This window comes from Pantherophis guttatus, chromosome 4 (assembly GCF_059756535.1).
Source record: "Pantherophis guttatus breed Tessera chromosome 4, ASM5975653v1, whole genome shotgun sequence".
In the NCBI taxonomy this organism is placed as follows: Eukaryota; Metazoa; Chordata; class Lepidosauria; order Squamata; family Colubridae; genus Pantherophis; species Pantherophis guttatus.
In genome coordinates this window covers 36,997,249-37,017,207 of record NC_142066.1, presented here as the reverse complement: position 1 = coordinate 37,017,207, position 19,959 = coordinate 36,997,249, and the positions used below count along the sequence as shown (strand labels likewise).

The window sequence follows — 19,959 nt, the reverse complement described above, 5'->3', positions numbered from 1 at the left end:
TTCTGGCCACATTTCTGACAGTCCTGGAAGTAAAGTGGAAGCTATTAAAATATTTCCAATTCATTTCAAAATGTCTTTCAAAGTTATCCAAGTTTTGAAATACAACCTTACATTCCTGCCATAATTTGGATATAAAATGAAACATACAAATGTTTAAATCAAAGCAGGAAAAACTTTCAATATTAAAATAAATTAAGCCTGGAAGCATAGGAGGCATTTCAGCTTGAATTCCCAGAATCATGGTGGCAGAGATGTTCATCTTGAGGTCTGACCATCAAGACTAAGTCTGCTAAAGGTGGCAAACTGTGTATATCCTCCATGGCTTTTCTTGCTTTTATGTACAAGGAAAATAAACTCTTCTTCTCAAGAGTTCAAGAGTTTCTTAGCAAAGAAGGAAAGAAAAAGAAAAAGGAGGCTCCAAATAAAGTACTTTAAAGAAGGGAGAAGAGAGGTTCAGTCAGTTGGCAGCTACTTAGAGCTTGGAAACAGAATGGAGATGATGATCAGCTTCAGATATGAAACTGCTAGATTTATTTTAAAAAAATCATATATATTTCTTACATTTTATCTGACTTAATATGTTGCTATTGAATTGATCAGGGATAAATCAAATCAAAGCATTCTCGTTAAATCATTTTTTTTCATTTTGAATGGATTCATATATTTAAACAATGTAGATATACAGAAATTAATTTGACTATCAATTTTATTTGACTACATCAGCCCAATTTGAGAAGCAATTTTAATTTAATTTAATTATTAAAGAAAAGGAGATGAAATGTGGAACTTACCTTCCATTAAAAGAATAAAAGAGTTGGAAAGGACTTTGTAGTCTTCTAGTCCATTTCCTATACCATTTCAGACAAATGGTTGTCCAATGTTTTCTTGAAACCCTTAATTTAATTTAACTCATTAATGTAACTCAGACTTATTAAATTCAAGTTGTAAAAGGTACGAGATATTCAATCTGGAAAAAAAAACCTATGGAAGGGCAAGGAAAACAAATTAATAGAACATTATGGCAAGATCAAACAATAATATTCTTTTTCTTACTCCATAGATCATCCTGTAACATGAAGGTCTCATTCTACATAAACACAGTTTTTGTGATTCATTATAAAAATAGTTTTTTGGAGAGAGGAGGGTTGATTGTCTCTTTTGTAATTTTCAGGAAAGCAGAAAGAAAACCTAGGAAGGACATCTGAAGAAAAAGATGGAAAAAGAAACATTAGAATAGAATATGACAATTCTAGATGAGCAAAATAGAAGAGATATTTGCTTACTGTCTTCAATCACATTCTTCTGACTAGATTTCATTTTCATCTTTCATTCCTCAGTTAGAAGATGGCATTGTATAAGATGGTCTTAATTTACATTACTGGATTTAAATGATTTTCTGAACTATAGGAAACATTAACTGGTCTTCTTTGACATCACAGAGACTTCTTCAGCTCCCAGGAATCCTGCGTTGATCGTCAGAAAACATTCCAGAGATTTTTATTATTATTATTATTATTATTATTAAACTGAGTCTTTGCTTTACTTTTTTAAAATAAACATATTATGCTAATAATTTAGAATGAACATGCGCAGAATATGTATAGAATTCAGGAAACTAATGAGCCTTTCTGAAATATGCATAATATATTCAGTGGTGTAGTCTTGAAATAGAGTTGAGTTGTAGGCTAGTTATATCTTTATTACAAATATTTTCAACATTTAATAGGAAATATGATGTAATTGTAAAGGAAGATTCTGTAATTCTAATATTATTTGATTGCTTATTTGTACCCTATGACTATCATTAAGTGTTGTACCTTATGATTCTTGATGAATGTATCTTTTCTTTTATGTACAGTGAGACCATATACACCAAGACAAATTCCTTTTGTGTCCAGTTACACTTGGCCAATAAAGAATTCTATTCTATTCTATTCTATTCTATTCTATTCTATTCTATTCTATTCTATTCTATTCTATTCTATTCTATTCTATTCTATTCTATTCTATTCTATTCCATTCCATTCCATTCCATTCCATTCTATTCTAGTTTATTCTAATGGTCTCCATATTTTCAAAACAACCAATCTTCTAACATGACTATTTGTACTATAAGAAGAAGCTTACCATTTATTTATAAATCAGGAAGGAATAAATAGAATCTGAGGTGAAGTTTATTCTGAAATCCTTGACACAGAGGATCAGGTCTTGGTAGGCAGCTACCCTGAGCCCTCCCTCTCAAAACCCTTATATAGGAAAGCTTTGATTTTTTTTTTAAGTTTGCAAAGGTGTTTCCTCTAGGAATTCAAAGAAAATAAGAGGAGGAAAGAATATTAGATATCTTCACTGCCTTGAGTTACTTATTTATACCCTAGTAAAATTCTTGGGTGAGTCCATTCTGTAACTGAGTGAAAGGGCAGATTAGAGGACATTTTTTAAAATTTATTTAAGGTACTTCAAATAGGCTAATTTACAAAATCCAGAACCCATGATTCCTGACAGAATGAAATTTGGGAAATTTGTGTTCAGTTCAATGCTACTGGCTTCTGAAGAGTTGGAAATTCCTGTGGTCATGTGATCTTTATTTTCAACAACCTCTTGACAGTTTCCCAACCAGTCTCATAATCTCTCACTTTCTTTCTCTCCCATCTCATAATAGATACTTACCTACCTGTTAGAAAGAAAAGAGAACGGGAAGGGAGGAAGGTAGTGATTGAATGAAAGAACGGAGGAAGGAAGATTTCTGATGCTTCCTGCCAGCTTCTCACAAGGAAACTCAGTGGTGGAGCCAGCAGGAAGTTGAAAGGTGTTCCTGGTCCCAGTGCTTTTTTTGCCTGCTCCCATTGTGTTCTGTTTCTCTGTTAAGTTATTTCAGACTTTATGAACCAATGGAGCACAAGTTTGGGGTGAAATCTAAAATTTGTTACTACCAGTTCTGTGGGTATGGCTTGGTGGGGGGTAATGTGACTGGGTGGGCATGGCCAACCTTAAGAGGTTGCAGGAAAAAATGCTTTTAGAAGCCTCTGAAGATCAAGCAACTCATCTGGGATCACCAGAGGCTTTTAAAGGCATTTTTTTTCTACAACATCTTTGGCCGAAGAGGTTGCAGAAAAAAAATGCTTTTAGAAGCCTCTGATGATCAGGCAACTCAGCTGGGATCACCAGAGGCTTTTAAAAGCACTTTTTTTCCTACAACCTCATGAGATCATCAGAGGCTTTTTTTTTTTTACTTTTAAAAGCATTTTTTTGGCTGAAGAGGTTGTAGTAAAAATGTTTTTAAAAGTTAAAAAAAAAAAGCCTCTAATGATCATGCGGCTCAGCTGGGCATGGGGTGGGGGGACGGTTGCAGGGATTTTTGCTACTGGTTCTCTGAACCACCTGCCACCATCGCTACTAGATCAGGCAAAATGGTCCAAACCTGGAGCTTTTCACCCCTGCACAAATTATGTACTACAGTAATAAAGGAAAAATAAAAATCAATCAAACACAGATATTCACCTAATTGCCTCTTCCTACTATTTTGATACAGGAATATTCCTGCAAAACCAGCATTTCTAAATTAAGATTATTGAGCTGCTGCACTCTTCTGAGTGATTTCATTGAATATAGTTTTACCTGTTTCACTTTCAGGTGGTTCTGAAACATTTATTTTCCCATTATGTTCTCATCAAATTTCAGAAAATAAAAATAAAATCAAAAATATTTTATACAAAATAATATTTTACCTAGCTTTCACTTTTTGTCTCTTACATAAAAACTGGTAGTTCTTATTTAATGAACACAATTGGGAATGGCAATTCAATTGGTAAGCAAACTCATTAAGTGAAACCACTTCTGTGAGCTTTCCTTTTTTTTACAGACCCATGAAGGTCATAAATGTGAGGATTTGTCACAGTTACTTTTCTGCCACCATTATAATTATGTAAAGTCTCTCTTTGAGAATTATTTATCTTTAAATAAAAATATGATAAAACATTTTAATGTAATGAAGAACGTTCCAGTATCTTATTCATAATTTAGGAAAATAAGGTGATCTGAACCAATAACTCAAATACAATCGTTTGAAAATAGCTTCGTAGCTAAGAAACAAAATTAAACCAGGTTCACATCTTTCCCCCTTGGTTAACTCATATGAAGGACAATTTCTCCTGGAAATAAGCAGTATAAATGGATTAACAACTTAGATGTGCAGGAATTGGAGGCAGAATATTGATTTAATTAAAAACTCTATGCAGCTTCTCCTTCCTCACCTGGCATGCTAACAGATGTAAGCTTCCTATTAAATATTTGACAATAAAATGTTTATAAGTCTTTATTGAAGTCATCTGATTTTACAAAACTCTGAAAGTATTAATGTGAACCCAAATTAAATTTGTTATTAACATTATAATTAAATTAAAATATATTTTTCAGTTCATATCTGCATGTATACATATTGTGTATATAATGTCATTTAGAATATACTTAGTCATTTCTACACCCCCTGTGAAGCTTTTAAAGGTTTTAAAATAACTCTGGTTTTCTTAAGTTTGCACTGTTTCTCTATCCATGGCTTGACAGGGACATTCGACAGTACACAGGGGTATTTGGTATAAATTGCTTACCTATACTACATGATTGGCAACATGTATTATAAATGTTAGATAAATGCATGAAGTTGTAAAAAGAAAAACAAGCTTTCAAAAATGATTTGCATTTGAAGGCACTATATACTCTATATCACTTTTATTTGTATTTTTCCATAGATATATTTTCCATCTAACAATAAAAAGTAACATATAAACATCTTGATGGACTCCATTCTCATTAGTAACTAAAGTAAGGTTACTCATGTAAGATTATAAAAGTGCAAAAACTTGGGAGTGAAGTTTAAATTAAATATTTCTTTTAATTTTTTTTTATTCCAATTCTGGGATATTACTTTCCAAATATCCTCAAAGAAAACATTTTTGAAAGAGCAACTTTGATGTCCTTGTTTCTCATGCTGTAGATTAATGGGTTCAACATGGATGGAATAATGGAATAGGTTATTGTAACAGTGAAATCAAAGTGTGATGGTTTGTCAGGTCGAGGAATCAGATAAGCAAATGAGGAGGCAACCAAAAATATGGAGAAAACAGTGATGTGGGGAAAACAAGTAGAGAAGGCCTTTTTCCTTCCCTGAACAGAAGGGATTCTTGAAACAACAGAGAAGATCTGTGCATAAGTAACAGTGATGAAGATAAAGCAACCAAATACTAATATCATACTAAATATTATATATCCAATTTCAATTACATATTTATCTGAGCAGGCAAATTTAAGTAACTGTGGGATTTCGCAATAGAACTGATTGATTTCATTAGAGCAGAAATGATTAGTGAAAGTGCCAATAGTGTTCAATGCAGCATTGAGAAAGCTAGCAATCCACACACTGCCAATCATTTTGATGCAAGCCTTCCTGTTCATTATCATTTCATATCGCAAAGGATGGCAAATGGCAACAAACCGATCATATGCCATGACGGTAAGAAGGGCAATATCACAACCCATAAAGAAAGCAAACAAGAGGACTTGAGCAACACATCCAGAATAGGAAATATACCTTTTATTTATTACTAAATTAAAAACAGCTTTGGGAATGATGGTTGAAACAGAACCAACGTCTTGCAGAGCTAAATTCATTAGGAAGAAATACATGGGAGTGTGAAGGTGGGCGTCCAAAGAAATCACATAAATGATAAGAAAATTTCCTATTATTGTCATTAAATATAGTACCAGCAATAAAGTTAAGTACATAATCTTTATTTTCCATATCTTTGAGAATTCCAAGAGAAGAAACCCTGATGTATGGTTATCCATTTCTGATCTCATGTATGACAGATCTGGAAGATAAAGTTAAAAGTGTTAAAATATTTCTGATTCATTTCAGTCTAAGTATGTTTACATACAAACCTGTACACAAATTATTCTTCAAAGTTATTGAAATGTTTTAAATAGAACCTTATATCCTTGCCCTTAATATCTGATGTTTTTCTCTAAATTTGGGATATAAAATATTGCTTGGTGCATATTATATTAAATGGCAGCATTTTCTCATCTTCAGCTGAGATTCTTTTTCTTCTATTTTAATTTATAGATTTTTCCATAAATGGAAACAAGAGACTTACCAATGTGAAATGTTTAAATAGGAAATTAAATAAAACATTTTTTTTAAATTAAAGCAGGATGAACTCTCTTGTATCAAGCCTGAAAGCAAATGAAAAATCCAAGAATCTCAGTAGTGAGTGTTCATCTTGAGGTCCGATTATCAGAACTAACAATGAGAACTGAGTATATTCTCCTTGGCTTTTCTTGCCCTCAAATTATAAGGAACATTTAAATATTTTATTCAACGAGTACAAGAAAACAAAAGAGGCTCTAACTAAAGCACTCCAAATTTAAAGAACAGAGAAGAAAGAATTAGATAGCTACTTGGTTCTCCATGCCACCAAAAGCTTCCTTCCTTAATGAAAGAATAAGAATCTTCTCCAAATGTCCTGCTCTTCTCAGATAGAAACAGACTAGAAATTCTGAAAATGGGTTTCAAATTTGAAGCTCAAAGATCTATTTATAACAATAATATAGTGGTGACTCAATATTGGTGACTGTGAGAGGGATTTTGGAGTCTTAGTGGACAACCATTTAAATATGAGCCAGCAGTGTGCAGCAGCTGCCAAAAAAGCCAACACAGTTCTAGTCTGCATAAACAGAGGGATAGAATCAAGATCACGTGAAGTGTTAATACCACTTTATAATGCCTTGGTAAGGCCACACTTGGAATACTGCATTCAGTTTTGGTCGCCACGATGTAAAAGAGATGTTGAGACCAGAGGTGGGTTTCAGCAGGTTCTGACCAATCCTGAAGAACTGGTAGTGGAAATTTTGAGTAGTTCAGAGAACCGGTAAATGCCACCTCTGATTGGCCTTGCCCCCATCCCAGCTGATTGGGAGGAAATGGGGATTTTGTAGTATCCTTTCCCTGGAATGGGATGGGAATGGAGATTTTACAGTATCCTTCCCCTGCCACACCCACCAATCCATGTCCACAAAGTCACTCCCACAGAACCGGTAATAAAAAATGTTGAATCCCACCACTGGTTGAGACCCTAGAAAGAGTGCAGAGAAGAGCAGCAGAGATTATTGGGGTAGGAGGCTAAAACATATGAAGAACGGTCGCAGGAATTGGATATGTCTAGTTTAATGAAAAGAAGGATTAGGGGAGACATGATTGCAGTGTTCCAATATCTCAGGGGCTGCCACAAAGAAGAGGGAGACAAGTTATTCTCCAAAGCACCTGAGGGTAGAACAAGAAGCAATGGGTGGAAACTAATCAAAGAAAGAAGCAACTTAGAACTAAGAAGAAATTTCCTGACAGTTAGAACAATTAATCAGTGGAACAATTTGCCTCCAGAAATTATGAATGATCCAACACTGGAAGTTTTTAAGAAGCTGTTGGATAACCATTTGTCGGAAGTGGTGTAGGGTTTCCTACCTAAGCAGGAAGTTGGACTAGAAGACCTCCAAGGTCCCTTCCAACTCTGTTATTCTATTCTATATTTCTTATATTTTATCTGGTTTAATGCATGGAGTAAATTTATAAAAGATGAAAGGTTGAATGGGGGAGGGACTGGGAAAACAAATGAGAGAAACATGGCAGCAAAATCAAACAAAACTACTTGCCTATTCCATGGATCATCTTTGTAAAACAGAGAACTCATTCCAAATAAAGTCAGTTGTTATCATTCTATGTAATGACAGTTTTGGGAGTAGGAGGTTGATTGTCTTATCTATAAACATGTGGATTTTAATAAGTCTTAGAATGGCTGGAAGAAAAACCAAGAAGGGCATTTTGAAGAAAAAGATAGATGAATTAAAAGAAAACTCTAGAAAAGGGAATGAGAATGGTAGAAAAGCAAAACAGAAAAAAAATATTTACTTACTGTGCTGATTCACACTCTTTTGTCTCAATTTTATGTCATTAGGTATGGATTTTCGTCTTTCATTCTTCCTTTAGAAGATGCCATAATGTGAAATGTTTCAACTATTGTTTAAATGGTTTTCTGAATTGAAAGATTAACTGGTCCTTGTTAGCATCTCAGAGACTTGTTCAATTCTCAGGAGTCCTGCATAGATCATGAGATTAAAAAAACCTCAGAGACTGATTTTTTTAAAAAAAAAACCATCTGCATGTTTGCTTTTCTTTTTTTAATAGACATAAAATGGTAATAATTATTTTTATGTATAGAATTCAGAAAATTTTTGTGCCTTTCTGAAATGTTTCTAGCAAATCATACCTTTAATATATATATGCACATAAAAGCCTATGAAAAAAGAAAAAAGATACATTATGCCTTTACAGGGAGGATAATTGGGAAGTGGGTGTGGCCCACTGAGGACGCCTTAAGAGGTAGAAATAGCTATCTGGGTCTCCCAGGAAGCAACACAGAGTTGCAGTTTGTCAGCAGAAAAAGGGCCCAAGAACTTGTGAATGAGATTTCACAGAACCTAGGGCTGAAGAACAACTAAGTTTACATAGGTAAAACCTGGCTAGAAAGAATATGCATATATATATATATAATCAATAGAGAGGATTTTTGGTTTGAAAAAGGGGTTAAAATAATCCATCTATTTTAGAATTGAACTCCCCTCCCTCAACAGAGGGCGAGAAAAAGACACCACATCAGTGGTGGGTTGTCCCTGGTAGTAAAACCAGCAGGAGGCTCCGTCCACTGACCCTGACATCATCAAAACACTTCTGCACATGCTCAGAAGCTTCTGCACTTACGCAGAAGAGCGTGCGTGCACATGAGCAAAGCAAGCGCATGTGCATGGCCCCACTGCAAATCGGTAGTAAAGGTAAGTAGAACCCACCGCTGCACTACATATCTCCAGTTTACTACACAACTCATGTAGCATTTCCAAGAAGATTCCACAATGAATTGCACTCAGCTTCAGGAAACCCTGAGGGCATAGATAAACCCCAAGTGACTTCAACAGCTCTCAGAGAATGCTAAATTCCAGATTATTGCAAAGAAATGCAATCCTTTCATTTCTCTCATCACCACCATCTTGTCAGTATCTATCCTTCCTCCCCCCCCACCGTCAGAACTGAGAAAGTTTCTTGAATGAGAAGTGAAATGTTTTCTTCTTCTTCTTCAAGAAAAAACAGTCCAATTGCCTTTTGAAGAAAATAATCATCTTTGAGACAACTATGACCGCCACAACTATGAATCTCCACAGATATTTATTACATACATCTTTGAGTATTTAATAGGAGGTATGATTTCATTGTTGTGAACAAAGAAAACTAAAGACAGTTCTGTAAAGATCCTAGATAAAATGTTAACAAAATGTTAATAAACCTATTTCTCTAGCTCTAGGATTTGATAAAAATATTATGACAAAGTAAGATCACTTTCAAAACCATTTAATAAAAGATCTATATGTTACATATGTAAACTATTAAATATTTTAAAACATCCACAAAGCTATATGAAATTCTTTTTTCCCCTCGTGCTATAAGTATAGGGATTCAGTACAGGAGGAATGATAATATATTCTGTGTCAAAGTTACCTGTTGTGGATATATTATTAAAGAGGGTTGTAAAGCATTGTGAAGTGGTATAGCAATATAACTGCTATTGCTATTAGATTGACTTGCATAAATAAAGATTTTAACAAACAACAATGAAGAAAGGAAGGCAAGTGGGTAAACTCTTTAAAGATCTTGCTCACCGCAAGGTATTTTGAGCAAAGCAGTAAAGATATTCATACTGTATAAGTTGCAACAATGAAGATGAAATATTCAAATATTATTGGAAAACTAATGACAAGGAGTAAAACTTGAACAAGGTAAAAATCCATGACAAAGAATTTAAGTAATGTTGCCATTTTACAGAACAATTGATTGACTTTATTGGAATTGAAATTCAGGAAGGAGGAGGAGGAGGAAGAGGAGGAGGAGGAGGAGGAGGAGGAGGAGGAGGAGTTTCCCAATGGCCAACATATGAATGCAAAATCCTTTGTTCATAATTCCTTTCTGATGTAAAGTTTACAGATAGCAAAATGAAAATCATAAAAATTACTGCTAATAGGAACTATTTAGGTATTTCAGAGAAGAAGAAACCCTTGAGCAACAAACCAGACAAAGAATCTGGGTCTCTCATTAAAATAGCACCAGTGATCCTGAATTTATTACTAGTTTGGTTTTTCAAGTCCTATACCTCTTAAAATAAGAATTTCAAATACTATTGGAAGTGACTTTGAAAATTTTGTTGTTCCATATTATTAATCTGTAATGAAGGGCAGTTAAACTACTCAACTTGACAACAACAAAGAAGGAGACTTCTAAAAGACTTTTTTTATGGCTATTGTTTTTTTAGAAACATTTCTTTCTTGATTTTTTTATTGTATGCCTTTTAAGAACTATCAAAAATATTTGAATGACTCTTTTATGTTCAACAATATCTGACTATGAACTGTATCCATTCAAAGAAATCTTAGACAGAGAAAAAGAAGCAAGGCTATCTTTCCTTGGTATATTGGTTTTGGAACAAAAACCAAGACCACTTTGGCTTTGTGCATTGAATATAGGCTTCTAAAACAATTGATCCTTGGAATACACATGAGTATATAAATGAGTGTGCTCTTCAATAGGTTATTTGTTCCCATCCTCCCAAATCTGTCCCCTGAAGCTCTTTTCAGCTTTCTCAAAAATGAATTTAAATGGCAGCCTTAAAAAATGTATTATGTAAATAATATCAACATCTGTCCTTATATTCCCCAAACTGCCTCTTCCTAGTATTGTGATATATAACAAATATATTTTTACCTTGATGAGGTAAATTAACTTTATATTTCTTTCTTTTACTTCTAACAATTTTAACCATTAGTGCATTCAATAAATGTTCTAGAACTTGATTTATGTTTATTTTTTTGTCCACTTTCAGGAGTTTCTTTAAAACTTTAATGTAGGAAAAATATCCAAGTCACTCTTTTGGTTTATTGTTTGTATTTTCATTTTCGTTATTACATCATCAGCCAATTTCTATTGTATGTGATGTCTTTTTTCCATTTCATTCTTATAGCCTACTATTTTTAATCCATTTCAATCCATTTATTCCATTCTTGTCTGATAAATCTTGTTCCTCTCCCATAACCTTTTGTAGACAGTCTTTCTCCAAAGAGGCAGAAGACTGTTGATACTATTAATGTTAATGTCTGAGTTCATTTTTTTAAAAAAAGTCTTTTAAAATATACTAGTGTCAGAATATTTTGTTCCATTCTCTAAATGTAAATTGAGTGTATGTGTTCTCCTTTAATTGTAACCTTTAGTTCCTTCTATTGTTCATTTTTTAAAAATCTCATTATTATTATTATTTTTTTTAAAAAATAAAACTAAATCATTTTTCTGTGGAAAAGATTCTTTAAAATTAATTCAAAAATCTTACTTCAACTTTATCTGTATCCTTTTGAAAATTTCTAAAATCAAAGTCTTGATAGCTGTTTATTAAAAAAAACAAAACGTTTTTTTAACCTCTTAAACTTGCAGTTGAAACTTTGCTTTGCTAAGTATTCAAGGGAAACTCACCCTATGCTGTCAAACTTTTCAGTCCAAAGTTGTCTAATAGCTGAAAGCAGCTAATAAGCAATTTTTGAAAGTGATTAGAAGAAACGTAGTGTCATTTCAAAGATATTGACTATGAGTTGAACAAGATAGATATTTCCTTGTCTCCCAGGGCTCTAAGTCTGCTTGTGGGTAGTTTGTGGGTAATCTCAAATTATCCACAGAGATTCAAAGAGCTACATACTAGCACTGATGATGTTACCTAGTCTGGGTAGTTAAACGGTTACCAGGAAACAACCAAGCTCAGAGAACATCAAGGATCCTTTATTTCAATCCTGAACTACAGATATTCTTTATTATTTCTTCTTCTGTAAATGCATTTATTTGGTTCCTTTTAAAAATTAATGACTCTCCTCCCTTCCCTGTAATTATAAATATTGAAACCTTTATGGTAACAGCTATAGTAACAGTCTTGTAAGTTTCAGTTTGTTTCCCTTCACTCCCTTTATCTTTAGGTAAACTAGTGAGGATCTTATCTGAGATGTTTTTTTGGCCTTGGCTTAAACATCTCTTATCTGACAGTTCCCTTTTCATTCTGTTCTTATCCAAGCCATTCCCTATGCTCTATTTTTATGGTTTCTACTTCAGAATCAAATATACTTTACACAAAGTATAAGTTTGTATATTATTTATTTAAACAAATAAACAGACACTTTTGTTCCACTTCTTTAATTAATAAAGAAAATTCTATTATCTTATTATGACTTGTAAAATATGATCATTTGAACCAATTAAATAACCAAAATTCATTTAGAACCAGTTTCTTTAGTTGACAAACAAAATTAGACTAGATTCAATTCTATCCCTTTAGTATAAATGACAATCTGTTTTAGAAAAAAGCAATAGATATGGGCTAACTTTACAATACATAAAGGGCAAGGTTGGAAGATGCAGTTTTCAAATGATAGACATTATATATCCATTTCTCTATATTTGTCAAGTCACTATTATAAACCATCACTGAATAACCATCTATTAAAGAAATCATTATACCAGCATTTTTGGAGAAACATTCTTCAAATTCTACAAAACAAATAAAATCAAAATTTCTAATATATATTGTATTTTCCATTTTAAACACAAGAAATAAAACTTGCTTGGAAGCTAAACATCTTGAGTCCAGAAGTCAAAATATCTAAAATAAGCTTTTTAATATAAAACAAAAAAGTGTGAAAAATATGTGAAAAAGAGTGTGAAAAGTATGTGATAAAAGTGTGTGAAAAGGGGGGTGGGAATTCCTATTAACCATAAAATTAATATACAATATTTGTAATTACATCATAAATGTCTTTTCACCAGAATTCTTAATAGAGCAACCTTAATATCCTTGTTTCTCATGCTATAGATTACCGGATTCAACATAGGTGGAAAAATGCAGTATATTATTGTAACAATGATATCAATGTTTGATGGTTGGTCAGACTGAGGCCTCAGGTAAGCAAGTGAGGCTGTAAATAAAAATAAAGAAAAAACTGTAAGGTGAGGGAAGCAAGTGGAGAAGGCCTTTTTTCTTCCCTGGTCAGAAGGGATTTTTGAAACAGCAGTAAAGATCTGTATATAAGTAACAATGATAAAAGCAAAACAACCAAATGTTAGTGTAAAAATAAATACTACAATTCCATTTTCAATTACATATAAATCTGAGCAGGCAAGTTTAAGTAAAGGTGGGATTTCACAGTAAAACTGATTAATAATATTAGAGCAAAAAGGAGTAATGAAAGTTCCCATTGTGTTTAATACAGCATTGAGAAAGCTGACAATCCAGACACTACTAACTATTTTGGTACAAACCTTCCTATTCATTATCATCTCATATCGTAAAGGATTGCAAATGGCAACATACCGATCATATGCCATGACAGTAAGAAGAGAAATATCAGAGTCTACAAAGAATACAAACAAAAACACTTGGGTCATACATTCAGGATAAGAAATACTATTTATGTTCATAACTGAATTGAAAACAGCTTTGGGGACAATGACTGAAACAGAACCAATGTCCTGAAAGGCTAAATTTGTCAGAAAGAAGTACATGGGGATGTGAAGACAGGAGTCCAAAACAACTGCAGAAATAATGAGTAAGTTTCCTGCTAATGTAATTAAATATATGAACAAAAGTATCATTGCATACAGAAGCTGTAGTTCCCATATGTTTGAAAATTCCAAGAGAAAAAACCCTGTAGTATCATTATCCATTTCTGACCACAGATATGAGAACCTAGAAGTAAAGGGAGAATTGTTAATATATTTCCTACACATTTCCATTTGGATTGATATTTTATATATATATATATGTATATATAATAAATTATATATATAATTAATAATTATGGATAAATTATATAATTGATTATGTAATGTATCAAATATCAGCATCATTTCTTATATTAGTCAGGCAACCCCATCTAGGGGCATGAATCTAGTATGTGAAACCATCATAGGAGGGGATGATAATAATGGTAACAACAGCAATATCCTTCTGCATTGTTCAGCACTCTTATAATATGACAATTTGCATTATATTAGTTACTATGTAAATGAGCATTATAATGGGTTGATTTTGGAGTTTGACAGATTCAGAGGTAGAATAGGTATTTGGACGAAAAAAAGGCAAAAGATGGGTGGATAAGAGCTCAGATTAAGAGCATGGGAGCAAGAAGGATGAAAAGAAGATGGTAAACAATGAACTTACTTCCCAATAAATTCCACTCAGCAGTATTTTTAATTTCAGTGTTTCTTGAAGAAATTAGCTGTTTTGTTCACTAAGCATTAGTATTCTTTTTTAAAAAAAAAAAAAGCTTGCTTGCTATTGTATACAGTTTTTTCTAATCAATGAGGAATTTAAAGGATTTCCTACGTATGAAACAAATTTCATCAAGTCTGCTTTGGATTCTCAGAGACTTCTTCCATTCCCCAGAGTCCATCACAGCTAATTAGAAATAGATCCTCATTTTATTTTGTTTGTTTTTACTGGATCTATACTTTGCTGTGAGAAGAAAGTGATAAGAAAGTTGGAACTAAATAACCTTGTTGATCTTTTTTCTTAACCTTAACTGATCACATATTATCAGTGAATTCTAAAAAATGAAAAACAGTGAAAAACAGGTTGGAGTAGAATTACATTTATTATTAATTATGAGCAAATCTCTCTCCCTCTCCCTCTCCCTCTCCCCCCCCCCCCCCCGTCTCTCACACACACTTCTGATCAACGTAAAATATTTTGAAAGATCGGGTCATATATCAAGCCCTCATTCATGGTCATTTCAAATTAATATTATTTTTATATTGTAATCTAGAACATAGAATCCAGAGCTATCTATAGTGATCTTTCATTTCAGGTATTTAGAATAGAAGTGTATTATGGTTAATTGAAGCAGCTATTTATCTGAAGTGTCAATTCTGGCACTAATGTGGATTGTGAAAAAATAAGTGGATTCTCTCACAAAAGGAAAACCATGGAAACATAATGAAGGTTATGAGGCAATACAGGAACAGAATAATATTGAATGTCTTGTTTTTTAATGGAATGTTTTACTTTATATGAACTTGGGACAGGAAGTCCAAAGAAATGTGAAATATTTAAGCTAGTTGTAAACAAGTACAATTGTAACGTTAAGCATTACTTCCCCAATGATTCCCTGCCTTTATAAACCTTGTACAGGTACTTCCAACAGTTCATTTCGTGACCATTTGAATTTACAATGGCACTGAAAAAAGTGACTTATGACCATTTTTCATACTTATGACTGTTGCAGCATCCCCGTTACATTCAGGTGCTTGACAACTAACTCACATTTATGACAGTTGCAGTGTCCTGGAGTCATTTGATTCCTTCTTGCAACCTTCTGACAAGCAGTCAATGGAGAAACCAGATTCACCTAACAACCATGTTACTAATTTAAGAATTGCAGTAACAAATGTAGTGAGAAAAGTTGTAAACTGGGGCAAAACTCTCTTAACAAATTTCTCAGCAACATACAATTTGGGCTCAATTGTGGTCATAAATTGACAACTATCTATATAGCTTGCTATAAAGGATGTTGCTTCATCCTTGTTCTGATCTTAAACAAATAAGTCATATCAAAAAAAAAAAAAGGAATTAAAGACTGTTATGACCTTAATGGATTGCCCATTACAGTTGTAAATCATAACAACCATTATGTCACTAAACATTGCAACCTTTTTTACAGTGATATTTAAGCAAGCCGATGTCTTATTATGGGTGCAGTTTTGCCAAAAATTGGAAGAAAGTGCCAGTTTTGGGAAAAAATGTCCAAAACATGGGGCTCCCCTTGAGGAGCACCTGGAGGCTCCAACTGGTCCAGAATGCAGCCGCGCGGGTGATTATGGGAGTGACGTGGCACTCCCATGTAACACCTCTCCTGCGCGAGCTGCACTGGCTCCCGGTGGTCTTCCGGGTGCACTTTAAGATGTTGGTTCTCATCTTTAAAGTGCTCCATGGCTTAGGGCCAGGGTACTTACGAGACCACCTGCTGCTACCGATAATCTCCCACGGGCCAATACGCTCTCACAGAGAGGGCCTCCTCGGGGTGCCGTTAGTCAAGCAATGTTGGCTGGCCCCCAGGGGGAGAGCCTTCTCTGTGGGGGCACCTGCCCTGTGGAATGAGCTACCTCCTGGAATACGACTGATCCCGGACCTCCGGACCTTCCGTAAGGCCCTGAAGACTTATTTGTTCCAGCAAGCCGGCCTAGCCTAAAGGGTTTTTAATGGGATTTTTAAAATTTTATAGACTTGGGGTTTTAAAATGGGAGGCCGATTGATTTAATCTTTTTAATTATCTTAACTTTTGTATTGTATGTATTTTAATTTTGGCTGTTCACCACCCTGAGTCCCCTTGGGAGAAGGGCGGTATACAAATTAAATTAATAAATTAATAAATAAAACATGGCCAATTGTCCAAAACATGGTCACATGATTGCTGAATGTTGTAAATGTCCATTTAGGCAACTGTGTTTCGAATGCCCAAAGTACAGACATGTGATCACAGGGGGTGACCATCAGAACATTGGTTCCAGATCATATTTCCCCTTTCTTGGCTCTGATCATAGGTTTATATGCATGGGATTTGCTCAAAAATAGATAGCCATTCATCACAAAATTTTGAGGCTGCCACCTTTGCACTACTCAGGTGACACTGAAGACACAGATAAACCTCCAAGTAGCCTCAACAACTCTTGCACACATAGAAAAGCACACCCTGGGTGAGATCCATTCCTTTGAGAATGGAAATGTACATGAAATTGACTTTAGAGAAGCAAATAATTCACTGAATAGCTATAACACAAATGTTTAGATCAGTGTTTGTTGTTAAGATGTCTCGAGTTCAACTGCCAGAATTCCCCAGCCAGTCACAAACACTGATTTAGATAATCACATTGACAAGGCAGATCTTCTGCAATTTAAAGAAATAATGGAAGCATAATCCCTAAAATCCCTAAAAGCCTTACAAAACAAATTTATGCAATTGAAAAATACCTTTTCTATCTGCTAAATAAAAAAGAAAAAATGACTGTCTCCTACTTTGATGATCACTAATGTTTCATTAGAATTGTGTGTTATGTTGTAAAAATGATGATTTAAATATTTTTTTAAAAGTGTTATTAATTAAAAATAAATCTAATTCATTAAAAAATAACAGCAACTTTAAAAAAAGATGTATAGATGTGACATCTGAGATACAGAATTAGGGAAGATCCAAATTTTCTACCTCAGTTCTAGGTGGTGGTGCATTAAATTTGCTTTTAATTCAGGGAATCCGAAGAAGAAAAAAGTATATAAAAATTGGGCATATGCCTAGAATTTTATAGAAAATAAATAAAATTCTAGAATTTGTTCCAATTGCTTTGGAATTCATTAGTCATAACATGCTTGTGTCTAAGTGTATTCTGAATAATGTCATGTGAATTGTGTACATTTTGCTTTTATTTATGTGTCTCTAACAAAATGAAATAGAGCTGTCAAGAACATATCATGCTGCTATTCAACTGTGTCATTCCAGGGATACATTGGGAAAATTGGAAGGAATATTTCAGTTTATTGTTCTAATCTATTATTGAGAATTTCCCCTCAATATCAGTTATAATTCTTTTTTGAACAGTTTTTGAAAATCATCCTATTAAAGATAGACATATTTGTACATGCAATAACCAGACTTCTTTTGAATTTAAAGACCACCATCTCCTTCTCAAAGCACATATTCAGGTAAATATGTATGGTTAAAAATGTAAGAAAAGCAGTTTTCTGTTTTATTTCTCTACTTGTTTATTTAACAAGAGGAAAAAACTATAGGGCCTGGTTATTTAAAGTACTGTTTTTCTCCAATAGCTTCTGCCCATTTAGTAAGATCCAGAAGAATGAGAGAATTTAATATCCCTTCATTTAAACTACACCATCTATTGGACCCTGGAAGTATGCTTTATTTCTTGTGGTAACTTCCCCATGTAACATCATCTTTCCAGAATTCATATGGTTCTATCTCAAAGACCTTCCAAAAACATTAAAAACTTGGTTATTTTCCCAGTCCTATTGATAAGAGTGTTTGGTGAGCTCCTGTAAGATTTTGTGCTGTTTTTGTTGTTTTTTTCCCCTTTCTAGATGCACATCGTGTGTTGTTTTATTTTATTATTCTGAGGTTTTTAAAATATAAAGTACCAAGGGACATTAGAAGAGGAAGGAAGGAAGGAAGGAAGGAAGGAAGGAAGGAAGGAAGGAAGGAAGGAAGGAAGGAAGGAAGGAAGGAAGGGTTTATTCTTTGATTGATACTGTATATCCCCAAAGTTTTCATTTGAAATGGAAATTCTTTTGCAAAATTTTGCATCTTTACATTTTCTGTGTAGAAATACACAGCTGACATTAAACTTTTTTCAAATTCAATGAACATACATGCAAACAACATATAGAGAATATTTATTAGAATATAACTATACAGGAGCTAGACATTGAAAATTTAGTATAATACATTTTATTATTTACACACAAAGAGATAAACCCACACACAAGGTTTGGTAGAATAAAGCAAGGAAATCATTCTGATAAAGCACGTAAATAATTTTTCAAAACAATTAAGAACAAATCAGCAAGTTGTATTTGAAACTACCAAGGTTTGTATAAATTTCACAAGGCATTTTGAAACTCTTTATTTCTCATGCTGTAAATAAATGGATTCAGGACAGGAGGAAAAAATGCATATATCACCACAAAAATTAATTCCAGATCAGATGAAGTATTACTAGGTGGTCTTATATAAACAAAGAGTCCAGTGAACAACATCAACGACAAAACAATGAAGTGAGGGAGGCAAGTGCGGATGGCCTTTTTCTGCCCATGTACAGAAGGAATTTTGAGCACTGCAGTGAAAATCCACACATATGTTGCAACAACAAAAATAAACATCCAAATATTATGATACCACAAAAGGCAAGTAATCCAACTTCAACAAGATATGAATCAGAGCAAGAGATTTTAAGCAATTTTGGAATTTCACAGAAAAACTGATCAACCTTATTGGAACAAAACCTTATTGAAAAAGTGCCACTTGTATGCAAAACTGCATAAAGCAGACTAACAACCCACACAACGACTATCATTTGAATACAGGCTTCTTTGTTCATGATTGTCTCATATTGCAGAGGATTACAAATTGCAATATGGCGATCATGAGCCATTACTGTTAAAAGGAAATATTCAGAGGCTTCAAAAAACAGAAAGAAAAAAACTTGAGCAACGCATTCAGAGTAAGAAATAAACCTGTTATTCATGAGTGAATTAGTCATAGATTTGGGTACAATGACTGAAATGGAACCAATATCCATCAGAGCCAAATTCATTAAGAAGAAATACATTGGAGAATGCAAACGGTGGTTCATGATGACTACAATGACAATGAAAAGATTGCCTGCAAGGGATACTATGTACATTGTTAGAAAGAGGAAAAAGTGCAAAATCTGCAATTTATAGACTTGAGAAAACTCCAGGAGCAGGAATTCAGTAGGTCTGGTAAGATTTGACATGCTGTGTGGAAATTTAAAGTGTATAATTATCTGTAGGAGAAAAAAAAATAAACTAATTATTTGCAAATAATTAATATGTAGAGATGATTTCCATTGTTGGAAAGTGTTATGCTTTGAAAACTGAAGAATAGCGAAGTATAAGGATACTAATTTCATATATTTTCTTCATTTTTATAGGTCAGCAGTCATATTTTTAAGTCTGATAAAATTTCAGAAGGCAGAAGCTTAACTACAATAAACCATTAAAATATTTCTATAATTGGGGTTATCTTATCATCCAG

General features: G+C 33.5%; 2 protein-coding genes and 1 pseudogene across 2 annotated transcripts; all 3 read right to left on the bottom strand.

Annotated features, from left to right (window-relative positions):
• Nucleotides 1-4,818: 4,818 nt before the first annotated feature.
• On the bottom strand, nucleotides 4,819-8,103 carry LOC132712417 (olfactory receptor 14I1-like). The gene is made up of 2 exons (XM_087894514.1): nucleotides 7,962-8,103; nucleotides 4,819-5,864 (listed from the first exon to the last, which is right to left on the bottom strand). Exon 2 carries the CDS (start codon nucleotides 5,851-5,853, stop codon nucleotides 4,918-4,920), a length of 936 nt encoding a protein of 311 aa, XP_087750640.1. The 5' UTR covers nucleotides 5,854-5,864; nucleotides 7,962-8,103; the 3' UTR covers nucleotides 4,819-4,917.
• Nucleotides 8,104-12,925: 4,822 nt separating this feature from the next.
• On the bottom strand, nucleotides 12,926-13,843 carry LOC117668730 (olfactory receptor 14A2-like). Its single transcript, XM_034422789.2, has one exon. It carries the CDS (start codon nucleotides 13,841-13,843, stop codon nucleotides 12,926-12,928), a length of 918 nt encoding a protein of 305 aa, XP_034278680.2.
• A 4,803-nt stretch (nucleotides 13,844-18,646) lies between these two features.
• LOC117668882 (olfactory receptor 14A16-like) lies at nucleotides 18,647-19,716 on the bottom strand (annotated as a pseudogene).
• Nucleotides 19,717-19,959: the final 243 nt, after the last annotated feature.

Excerpts from the sequence above, each read along its gene's own strand:
- LOC132712417 (XM_087894514.1), bottom strand. The coding sequence starts at position 5,853 with ATGAGATCAGAAATGGATAACCATACATCAGGGTTTCTTCTCTTGGAA.
- LOC117668730 (XM_034422789.2), bottom strand. The coding sequence starts at position 13,843 with ATGGATAATGATACTACAGGGTTTTTTCTCTTGGAATTTTCAAACATA.